This window comes from Galeopterus variegatus, unplaced genomic scaffold (assembly GCF_000696425.1).
Source record: "Galeopterus variegatus unplaced genomic scaffold, G_variegatus-3.0.2 Scaffold3766, whole genome shotgun sequence".
NCBI classification, from domain to species: domain Eukaryota; kingdom Metazoa; phylum Chordata; class Mammalia; order Dermoptera; family Cynocephalidae; genus Galeopterus; species Galeopterus variegatus.
The window spans coordinates 150,322-162,502 of NW_007729877.1; the positions used below are offsets into that span (position 1 = coordinate 150,322).

At 44.5% G+C, this 12,181-nt stretch overlaps 1 protein-coding gene across 2 annotated transcripts in view; it reads right to left on the reverse strand.

The window, feature by feature from the left end:
- The window catches only part of LOC103601514 (myoferlin), a 63,681-nt gene that overhangs the window by 1,521 nt on the left and 49,979 nt on the right, over positions 1 to 12,181 (reverse strand). For both annotated transcript variants that reach the window (XM_008585937.1, XM_008585936.1), the window contains 7 exons: positions 11,919 to 12,007; positions 11,737 to 11,832; positions 8,166 to 8,307; positions 5,788 to 5,887; positions 3,433 to 3,623; positions 1,593 to 1,702; positions 1,065 to 1,212 (listed from right to left, as the gene is read on the reverse strand). In XM_008585937.1, the coding sequence (XP_008584159.1) occupies positions 1,065 to 1,212; positions 1,593 to 1,702; positions 3,433 to 3,623; positions 5,788 to 5,887; positions 8,166 to 8,307; positions 11,737 to 11,832; positions 11,919 to 12,007 (876 nt within the window). The remainder of the gene's footprint in view (positions 1 to 1,064; positions 1,213 to 1,592; positions 1,703 to 3,432; positions 3,624 to 5,787; positions 5,888 to 8,165; positions 8,308 to 11,736; positions 11,833 to 11,918; positions 12,008 to 12,181) is intronic.

Genomic DNA, 12,181 nt, shown 5'->3' on the forward strand with positions numbered 1-12,181 from the left:
TATACTGGGGAAAAATGAAGACAGAACCCCCTGCAATTGTGGTTGTATGACTATGCTACTAAACACAAAGTTATCTTTGTTAAAATGAACTGAGTATGACTTTTGGATGCCTCCTGTGGCATTCCGTGCTATTCACCTTGCTTCTGCCCATGGTTCCCTCTGCCTGGACTATCCCTTCTCCAGTTGACACACTGAGCTTAAATGCCCCCTCCTTGGCCAAACATTCTTCAGCAATGGGTTCCTACAGTCATCTGCTCATGTCTCTATAACAGCGTGCCTCCCGTAGTAATGTTCTTGTTCACGTGCTGGCTGGTTTCTGGACTATGAGCTGCTCATGGGCAGAGATCATACCTTAGTCATCTCTATAACCTAATTCCTAGTCTACAGTAGATGCTCAATAAATTTCTGGAATGAAGGAATGAAGGTATTACCTCCATGTACACTGCCACATGTCCCATTTAGACTCCTATTTACTACTAGGTTGATTAAGGGAAATTTAAAGAGGAGGTTATGTATGACATGGGCCTTAAAGAACACGTGAGATTTTGATAGACAAAATGTAAGCAAAGGAATGTCATTAGCAAAGGCATTCAGATAGGTAAGGACAGTAAGTGTTGGGGGCGGTCAGACAACCATCTAGTTTGGGTAGACAAGAGGGATTTTGGAGACCTATGATGAGCCCAGATTCAGGGATCCTTGAAGGCTAGGACAAAGAGTTAGGATCCAGGGTGATTTGGAACAAAAAAATCTGAACACAGGAAGATCAGTTGGAAACGCTGGCTATAGTCCAGACAGACGTTGATAAAGACCTCAGCGATTTCTCCCAGAATTCCTAAAACCAAAGTTTTTTCCAGACCTCAAAGTTCTGCCTGTAATTTGTGAAACCCTAAGAATGTAATTCTAATCACAGGACACATTATTTTAAATTTTCCAAAAGCAGAAGGGTTGCAACACCGCAACTGCTAAGTGGGTCATTCTTCTGAGCAGCAATCCAGGCAAATACCAGGTTGGAAGACAGACCACAATTCACACAAAAGCCAACACAAGAGGCCAGGGGTTCCCACCGGTAGGGAATACAGGAGCACAGCCACGAAGAGCAGCAGGATCAGCAGGATCAGCAGCCCGATGATGACCCACTTAAACCGGCGCCACACGATGAACTTCATGGTCTTGCACGGGTTGGTGAACCAGAGGAAGGAGGTTTCTGGGCGGCTGCATGGCAAAGAAAGGGTATTACGTACCCAACTCAGGAGGGCCAAATATCTCATCCCAGACCATATCACAGTTCAAGGAATAACTAATAACATCTATCAAGTCAGGAAAAGAGAGTAGTCCCCTTAGTTGACGGAGAGAGGCTCTTTAACTTTGTCAGCTTCCTAAGATGCTGAAGACACATGAATTTTGGTTTCATGGGAAAAGAAAATTGTTAAAATGAAGCCAAGTCACCCACCTCTCCAGCCCCCACCTCCTCTACTAGGCACAAAATTAGAAGGACAACAGCTAACCCATCCCATTAATCCAATGGGAAGAGGGGCTTTCAGACTGCAGGTGTTTGGGGTCAGACAGCATCGGGAACAAAGAGGGCCTCTCACTTCGGTGGGTCCAGCCTGGGGTTCACGTTGGGTTCATCCCGCCCCTTCCCGGCCGGCCGCTCGTCAGCCTCCTTCTCATTGAGGATTTCCAATGTCATCTCCACTTTCCCCTTCAGTAAAGCAGAACAGGTTAAACACATGACATCACGTTTCACAAATATTTTTACTTCAATCCAAGGAGTATTCCCTGAGCAATGATTTTTATTCTTGTAAAACAATCCTTAGATTGCCTTAAATGTTCCTCAAGAGATTTCATCACGTTTCCTCTTCCATGTGTTTCTGAGCTGACTCCATGTGGGAAACTGAGAGGACAAATCGCTTTCCCTCCTCCCTGCTTTTCTTCTCTGTCTTTGTCCTTCTAACTTTCTCACATCAATCTCCTTGCCTTCTCGCACACCTTCCTTTGTAACTTTGCTTGGACCCAGACACACCTGAATATTGCTAGTAACAGTGTAACATTTGCTGAGCATGAAGTGTAGGCTCCGAGAGAGTAAGTAGGGCAGGTCTCTTCATGCTTACTGTTGTACCCTATTGTGCGGAGCAGGGCCGGCACTTAGCAGGTACTGGATGTACACTAGCTGAATGAACGAATGAATGAGTGGATGAACGCTGCCTCCCTACTGACAGGCTCCTGAGGGATGTTCTGGACACTGTTTAAGCCTCCTGTATGGATACTCTCGTGCAACATGCATGGCAAACCTAGAAAGAGACTATTGCTGTCCTCTTGTACAGATGAGAACACCAAAGCTGAAATGAAAGAGGTCTAGAAACCCGCCCACTCTTATGGCGAGGCTTGACTAAGGTTGTAGCAGACTTTCTAGGACCTGGGGAAGCCCACGAGGTCACCAGCAAGTTGAGAAGCCCTGACCCTGATGCTTGTTTAGATGGCAGAGCTCTGATGACTCCTGTGCTTACAAATCAGACGAAGCTGGGTGCCTGACTTTGGCAAGTTGCTCCATCTCTCCAAGCCTGTTTTTGAATCTATAAAATGGACATGACATCTACTTCATGGGGTTGTCAGCAGAATTAACTAAGATTATGTGCAAACTAATCTGTAGTGACAGAAAGCAGATCAGCGGTTTTCTGGGGCCAGGGGGAGGATTGACTGTAGAGGGTACAAGGTAATTTGGGGCGATGGGAAGGTTCTGGATCTTGATTATGGTGGTGGTTCCACGGGTGCATACATCTGTCAAAACTCATCGAATTGTGCCCTTTAAACGGGTGCAGTTTACTTTATGTAAATTATATATCAATCTCATTTTAAAAATAAGATTATAAATGTAAGGCACTTAGCACGTTGCGTGGCCCACAATTAGTGATTACAAATGTTAGCTATTAATAATACATAACGTATTAAGTAGTCTTTTGTGACACAGCGTGGTTACCCAACTATTGCTTCCATTACAAAATATATCCTGAGCTCTGCAAACTTGCTTGTAAATTACAGCCTTCTTATTCAATGGATGTCAGCACTTCCTGCTGCCACCACCCTTTTTTGTTTGCTTGTTTGTTTTGTTTTTAAATGAGAACAGCTCAAATTTGAAGTTCCTTTTTTTGTACTAAATTGTACTGGGTGCTCAGCATAAATTAAACTTCCTGGTAAAGAAGGGTCCTAAGGAAATACAGGGAATCCACTAGGACTCCTAGATATTTGACTATTCCCACTCCTTCACCCTCCCCCAACTCCAAACACTTGCTCACAGCGTCTTCCACCTTCTCTTGTAATCCCAGGGACAAGCCATTCCAAAAACTTGAAGTGCCACCAGTTGAACACTTCCTTATCTTATGTGGAGTAAATCTATTGATAAAGGACGAAACATCTGCCAGGAAATACTCATACAGCCATCACACGGGAGCCATCTTTTTCCGTGTAGCACGGCCACCATCCTTTCATGGACTTCTGCTCAAAGAGTGAGGCAGTCTTCGCTTTAAGGGGGTCCATGGCTTTGAGGTCCGGAATCATGTCTAAACTGCATTTCTCTGATGATTTTGCCGGAATGATTGCATGATGCAAATCAAGTTCCAGGAAACCTAGCCAAGGAAACAATATTAAATCCAAGTAAATTTCTAGTGCATCAACCATCATTCATAAGTGAACAGAATATTCTTGTCAGGGGAGAGGCTGAGAGTGATTTTGAACAGGTGACATGTAAGTTAGAGAGAGAGACCCTGGAAGATGTTTAAATTCTTTCCAGATAGGATGGAAAATGGCAGAAGAAGTAGCCATCTTCTGCTCAGCATCTCACAGAGGACTACATGTTTTCTTTCTCCATGACATGAGCATAAATAGAGTTCTATAAACTCAAAGTAATTGAACATCTATAGACAAAATTTCCACTAAATTCCTGTGCCCATGGATTTGCAAGTTGCTTATTTGGGTTCTGAGCTGCCCTGAAGAGAGGGGTCATTTGGCTGTGGGTAAAGACAACAGGTTCTGGATCATGGGACGCTCTATGGAACATTCACATTCAAGCCTCTCATCATGTAACCTCAGAAATAGGAGCTTGAACAGGAACAGGACAACTTAGCAGAAAATCCTCACCAGGAACGAAGAATCCTGGCCTCGACTAGGGTGTCTGGAGAAGCACATTTCTCTTCTGTGCTGTGAGACGTTAACTCTTCAGTATACTTTCACAGTAGGTCAAAAGTGTCTTTGGGGCTTGAGAACTCCTGTGAGCCCTTTCCTTAAGAAAATGTTATCTGTGAGGTGGGGTCAATGAACTCCTAGGACAAGAGTTGGGTCTTCAACAGTGGCAGCTGGGAGCAACAGGGGGGTTGTGTCGGATTCTCTTCAGACTGTCCCTTCCTCCTATGATGGAGCCATAAACCACTGTTTACCTCCGTCTTTCCTGAGCCCACGCCTGCTTCAGTCTTTCTCTCCTCTTGGTGATTTGCTCTCTGCACTCTGAGATACAGTCATTCTCCCTCTGTGTTGTCAGACTACTTCATTTAAATTCTAAGGGAAAACCCTCTACTGTTCTGGAACTTACCACCTGTCTGCTTGATCAGACAGCACACCTTCATACTCATTTGTCATTCAACTCTTACTAAGCACCGACTAAGTTGTATCCACTGCATTAGGTGTGGTGAGCGGTAAAGGGATCAACAAGACAGGCTATTCCCCTGCTGGGGGAGACCCCCTGGCGGTGAGGTGGTAGTGGGGAGACCGGTCAGGGGCTACTGTAATAGCAGGCTAAGAGGGAATGAGGTCTGAACTGGTGGCAGAGCTCACAGAAGTAAGGAAATGGGCATGCGTGACAAAGCAGATGACATTGCTAGGACTGGGTGGCTGACGGGAGGTGGGGAAGAGGGAGCAGGAAACACAGAGGACTCTGGTGCTTTCTCCTGGGGGAATGGAGGGGCCCTGAAGAGCCAAGATCATGAGGAGAGCAGGTATAGCGTCAGGCAGGAAATGCTGAGTTTGATTTCAATCGTGATAAATTTAAGGTGCCGGCCAAATATGAAGGTGGAAGGTTCTGGGCAGGAGTCGAGAATAAGCACGCCATTCATTTTGGCTGACTATACGTCAGGCACTGGGAGGGTCAGGCTTCACAACTGAGGTGAGGGTGGGTAAGTCACAGGGTGGGGAGGGGGTTGGGAGGGCTGGAGAGGAGCCACAGAACCTCAGGGAGGGCCTGTTTTAGACAGTGGGAGGAAGAAACAGAGCCGGTCAGTGAGGCAGGCCAAGGCCTGGGAGAGCGGAAACCCGGGGAGCTCAGCAGCATCGGGGCGAGGGAGGCGTGTGCCAAGAGAGGGGGGACTGGGGGGTGCCTTTAGCCACACAGCATGGTCCTAGGGGATCCATCCAGCAATGGCTGGGGGATATTAAGTGACCTGGTGACGTTTGAGAGCAGCACGCAGGAGAGGAGTGACTCTGAGGGCTGAGGCGAGAGAGTGGGTGATTTGGAAGTGGAGGTGGGAGTGCGATCCCCTTGGGTCTGGGGCTTCATAAAGAGGCAGGAGCTGGTGCAAGATCCTCCATGAGAGCCCTTGAGAGTGGATGGGCCTGTGGAAAGGGGGGACATTAAACTGTCAAGCCACACTGCCAGGAGGACATCCAGGCAAGGGGTTTCCCCCCCTAGGTTATTGACAAGTATTGGAGATTTAAATAAGTACTTCCAAATCAATTCCTTAATTGACTTCACTAATTTCAAGTACAGTTTCTTAGGGAAAATTATCCAAATGTAAGCCTTACCCAAGTAGTCATCCAGAGAAAACTTGTCATTGTCCCATATCTGAATGATCAGCCTGGGTGGGACTCGAAATTCCGTTTGGTCAATACTCCAGAAATGCTCCTTAAATGACAAGAGACATGGACAAATCAAATAATCCAGACTTCTGCACTCTGAAGCCCTCACCTTTGGCTTCTTGAAATAGCATCAAAGCATCAGGCCCTTTCTAACCTTTCCACCCCCTGTATGAAGGGCAGTCAGGTTCCCCAGGAAATCTCAAGGCCACCAGCTGGGTGACAAAAAGGATGTCCCAGGCAGTTCCCAAACAGAAGGTTTTCTGCCATGTTCTTATCAGTGTGACTTCCTACTGCCACCCCTGGGGGTTGGGGAGGGATTGATCTCCCCCCTGAAGACCACTATGGCCTGCTTAGATTATCCTCCTAAAGCCAGACATTCTAGGCCAGCCCAAAATATCACCCACTGGGGTGTCACCTCTGCTCAGCAACCTTCCACCCCCCGACACAGATGTCCGAGTGTACTCTCATTTTACTTTTGGGTGAAGATCCTGGAATCCAGATTCCACTCTTTCATCAGTACAGATTTTAAAAGCCCTGGCATTTTTGGCTTTTGAAAAATACCACTGGCTTTTACCCGCTTGTAATCACCTAAGACCCTCAAATCCCCACATTAGAAGTAGGTGGAGGGAGAACTATGTAAGGAACCTCCAAGTTCTCACCTCTGGTCTCTGCCTCTGCCCAGACAATATTAGCTAAGAATAATAACCCCTCCACAACCTAGTTACACCTAAGTTCCTCTGGCCCCAGCAAAAAAGGGAATTTCCCCAGTGCTTTATGGATTTGAAGGAAAATTGTTGAGTTGTTTCTTGTTTTTCATGTTGCAGAAATGTTCTCGTTTCCAGGGCTCAGAGGGCCTTCTCTGAGGGGCTGGGAAGCCCACTCTGCTTTTGTCTGTCCCTTCCTGACTGTCCTGTGTGGGGTCATGCTCCAAGGACCACTCAGAGCACAGGGAGGTCTAGCCCTAGATGTGGGTAAACAGGAAAGGCAACTTTAACTAAAGGCCTACCTGACTCCCCATCCTTCCCCTTACCCCTCCCCTGTTCTGTCTCACCATCTGAAAGTGTGCATATTTGATATCGCGTTGAGCCTCTGTGCCTCCAGAAAGTTCCCTTTGAAGGCATTCAATCCACCTGGTCTGGAAAAAGTGCTCACTACAGCATCAGCACTGAGTAGGACCAGCAGAGGGTGGGGCCTGGCCCGATGGGACACAGGGCAGGTACACTTTGATGGAGCATAGAGAGAAGAGGTGACCAGGCAGAGTGAGGGAAAGTGGATAGAATGTGGGAGGTAGGAGGGGCACCAGGCACCTATATGAGACATCAGTTATTATTGTCTACCCAGATTCTAGGCCCCTTTTTTGGATGAAAGCGCCCAGACTTCCCTTGGGGGACTCCCCCTTCCCCAGTCCATGCAGTTTGGGAGGAGCTGACTCCATCCCTAACTTCAGAGCCTGGCCAATCAGAGCGCTGCATCTCTGGGCTACAATGGTGGCTTCAGGGATGGGCACATGACCCCAAAGAGGTGGGGACACTGAGCCCAATTCCAGAACTCTGATGGGTGCAATCAGAATTCTCTTTCTGCTGAGGTTTGCTGAGAGGACAGAGTAGGGACAGCTGGGGCAGCGGGCAGCCACCTTGCCTCTGCCACAGAAGGGCCCGCCTGGAAGTGAGGCCCACAGAGGAAGGCAGAGCAGAGAGGCAGAGAGAATGAGACCGGTTTCTAAAGACAGCTCATCAGTGTGGCATCCAGATGTTCCTAAAGCCAGCCAACCCGGGCTTTTTAGTAATTTGAACCAATAAATCACTTTTTTGGGATAAGCCAATGTGAGTTGAGTTCCGTAACTCAAAGTCTTACTAATTTAGACCTTGAGGGCCCTGACCCCTCATGGAAGTGCTTCTGAAGGAGGTAAAGCAGATGTTCATGTTTAATAAGGAAGGTAGAAGGGACATTTCACCCACATTAACATTTTGCTTCTGTTTGGTTGTGCCTATTATGGAAAGAAATTAGTCTCCCCATAACCTGAAAAACACCCTTGGGTTGTTGTATACATTGATACAAGACCTTACTTCTAGCATTTATCCTTCACCCTTCTGCCCATATGTTAGAGGAAAGAAAGTTGTTTTCTTTATTCTTCCTAATTACACAAATACATGTCTTGGCTGTGTGACGTGGGCAAGTGTCTACACCTCTGTGGATCTCAGCTTCCCCATCTTTACCAAGAGGGAGCTGGACTTGGTGACCTGAGCAGCTCCGACGCTCTACGCATTTCTGAGTTAAGGGAGACCTGTGACATCCACTTCCCACTGGCATATTTCAGGACTCACTTTTTTAGCAACAATGCAGAGTTGTTCAGCTGGGAGGTAGTCAAACGGGAAAACAAATCTCCAGTTAAAATTCCCTTCGCCATCCAAGGATCTGTAATGGACATCTGTTTTCTGTTTGTTTTCTTCATTGCCAGGAATCCAGCTGAAAAGCAGAAGCAAACAGACTTAGCTTCATATGACTGACAAGTAATCTAGCCGCAAAATTGTACAGTGATTAGGGGAGTGAAGAGCAGGAGAATTAATGCACTTTTCTTGGGCAGGTTCCAGTTATGTATGCAGCTGGGGGTGATTTATGAAGGGGAGGCACTCGATTGCATCCAACACAGGTTGTAGCCAAACAAAATACAATTCCTTTAAAACCAAAGCAGGAAACCCTGAAGACTTCAGTTAACAGGGCTAAGGTGAAATTTTCTGGAAAATATCAACAACGTAGCTTCTATTTTGGGTACGTTGAAGCTTGCTGGCTATGATTTTAGTCTTCATAACTACAACTGATCAGCGTCTGTCATCACTGCTGATGGGCTCAATGAATATGAGTTAGCTCAAAATTGTAGCATTTCCTTTCCCATATTTACTTACGCAAACAAAAAAGGCATGAATCAAGTGATCTTATAGCTTCTTTGTTTTGTTTGTTTTGTTTTGTTTGACAGCTGGCCAGTACGGGGATCGAATCCTGAACCTTTCGTGTTATTAACACCAAGCTCTAACCAACTGAGCTATCTGGCCAGCCCTTTTTAAAAAACTATTCTTTTTTTTTTTTGTCTTTTTTCGTGTCCAGCAACGGATCACAACCCTCAGTGTCACGCCCGTACTGGACCGGGATTGGCAACGGGATCGCAACCCTCGGTGTTGCTCCCGCACCTCGCTCAGCCAGTGAGCGGCCGGTCTGTATGTGGGATCCGAACCCTCGGCAGGAGTGCCGCCGCGCTTCCCAAGCGACGCACTGTAGCAGTGCGCCACCGGGCCGGCCCTTAAAAAACTATTCTTAAATTCACTGTGATTATATTGATGAGATTGGCAAGGAAGATTTAAGCTGTATTTCCATGCACATATGTATGAGAATTCATGCAGTAACGACTAAATATCTTAACTTTTAATATTTGAAAAAGTTTCCTTTTGCTTGTGCCTGGCATGTAGCAGACACAAAATAGATACCTGTTAAATGAATGAATGAATGAATGTGCCTGGAAGGAAGCTGTCATCACATCTTCCTGCTACTGGAAAGGCTCCTGGTTTGGAACCAGGTTGTAACATTTAAGTTTAGATTGGCAAGTTGTAGAATGCATAGTTCTGAACACTGCATTATCAGCAACACATTAGAATCAACGGGGGAGATTTTTAAGATATCAGTACCTGGACCCCACAGATAGAGATTCTTGGTAGGAGAAAGGCCTGGCTCTGAAACTCTCTGAGCCTCATCTCCCACCTGTAAAATGAAATTAATGGTGTGTACTCCCTTCACATGGTCAATATGAGGACAGAATGAGAGATCATGGCTTAGAAGGGGCAGAGGGGGAAGGGGGAAATCCTTAATTCATGTCTATGATTATCACCTATGAACCAGGTACTTAGCATGCATTATTTTATTCTTCCCATCAACTGTTTGACTATCTCCATTTTACAGATGAGGAAAGTGAGGTTCAGCAAAGATATATTTATTTACATAAGGTCACACAGCCAGTAACTGACAGAATTATTACTCCCAGGTTAGTATGACTCCAAAGTCCATACCTGTTACTCTGCCTCAAAGGACCATGTAAACTATAAAATCACTTGCTAATATTAAGTCCTATTATGAGCAATGGTATTGATATCAATCAACTATAGAAGTTTTCTTTTTTGCTAGCAAATTAACTGACTAGATAGATTTGTTGAAAGATTCCTTTTGGCTACTAACTTTTAAACTAACTCACTGAAGAGTTCACATTCTCTCAGCTATGACCTTGGTGGCTTCACATCCTGATCCATTCCTAAGTGTTAACATCATCCTGCCCCAGACCATCACTCCCTGCAGCAGTTCCTCTTTTTTTGTGAATCTTTTCACATTTTAATTTTAAGACATGTTTAAAAACTACTGTAGGTATATGTGTTTGTATACATGTATGTGTAGCTTTGTATGGAACACCCATATGTATGTAGTGCTAGGCATGGTATTTATGCATTATTCATCTTCCCACATTTAGAACTTAGATTTTTAATTCCAAATTTTACATGGTATCTTAAATTGAACTTTATTTTCTTATTAGAAGAGCTTTCTCTCAGTCCAGTATTACTTGAGTTTGTTTCCCTAATTTGAAAAAAAATAATGCTTATGATAGTCAAATAAATTTGCATATATATAATTAGCTGGGATTAGTTTTCCTTGGGGAATGATAATGAGATCCTGAAATGAGAAAGAATAATGAAGAACTTGATGAAACATTCCTTGTTTACAGTGAACTTAAATGATGGTAATCATGTCTTTAACAAAGTTTTGATTGTAGACCATTTGGGATCATAAATGTAACTCTGTTCTCACTTTATGCATATATTAAATTTCAACTAAATTTCAAAAGCCTCCTCTTTTAATATCAACGAAGCAAACTCAGTCCATGTGGAACAGTAATAATAGTAGCTAACAATCACACAGTGTGTATTATCTGCCAGGCACTATCCTAAATGTTTTGAATAATTGCATCTTCTAAATATCCCTAGGAAGTAGGTACTATCATTATCTCCACTTTACAGATGAGAAACAGTAAGCTTACTATCTTGCCTAGTAGGGGAAGTACCAAGATTTCAAACCAGGTAGTTTGACTCCAGAGTCTGGCTTTTCAATCACTATGCTATACTGCACTCAATATCTATGATCAAAGCTTAACAAGACACTAGGATCAACGTGAATTATTTGAAACTAAATTATGCAGGTAAGAGAATAATGACCAACCATGACACATTACATGTTGGATGCAGACACTCAATGAATGTTGGTGAAATGAATGACTGTTGTGGAATCTGCTAATATTTCTGCTTTTCCATAGACATTAGCTGCTGGTAATAAAATACATAGAAAAAGAAATTTTGGAAGCTTTACTTGTGTTTCTTTCTTTTTTGTTGTTGTTGGCTGGCCGGTATGTGGATCTGAACTCTTGACCTTGGATTTGAAGGCTGTGCTCTAACCAACTGAGCCAACCAGCCAGTCTACTTGTGTTTCTCTGGCTAGTTATACAAGATATCAGAGATGAATACGAAGAAATGACACGGCTAAAAAGTCTCAGAAATAACAAATCTGCTCAATAAATGGAAGAAAATCTGTTTCGTTACGAAAAACAAAGAAATATTGATCAATTCTTACAATCATTAGACACCTCTGCTCATAAACATAAACAAGGTCCGTACAGGTTTCTCTTTTCTTTCTGTTCTCTCCCCCTTTGTTTTCCAGGAGCTCCCTAAGCAGATTGCATTAATGAGATAAAACAGCTCCAACTAACCAAGGATCCTATAGTGGGCACCTTCAGTAATGACACCTAGTGAAGGCGGGAGTCTGCTTCACTCCCTGAGCCTGCCAAAGGCTCCTGCGTGCTAACCTCACCCTTTGACGTAGATGTCGCTCATTTCCTCTCCTGTGATGCTTTTCTCATCCAGGATAACGTCCTTGGTGTTCCAGATGATCACACGCAGGTAGTATCTGAAAGCAGCACATTTGAACATAGTTTTTCTTCTGGTCCTGACCCAGCCCCTGCTCCAGTATAGCAACGGTCTCAAGTTACTTACTTCTTGGCTTTCCGAGGTGTGATGTTGAAAGGAGGTCCTGGTGGCCCCAAACTCTTGGGGAAAACATCCACCCACATCTGAAGTTTTCCCTAAACCATCCAAAAATGAAAAAAAGGGCTGAAGATATTATGGGTGCTCGAAATCACAATTTTTGCTCATAATTCTTAGGCAAAACTATTTCTTTGGGCCTGCGGATTTATTAGTCCATACAGAAGGCCATACATGGAGTAGAAGAGCAAACCAAAATTAATCTTATATCTGCA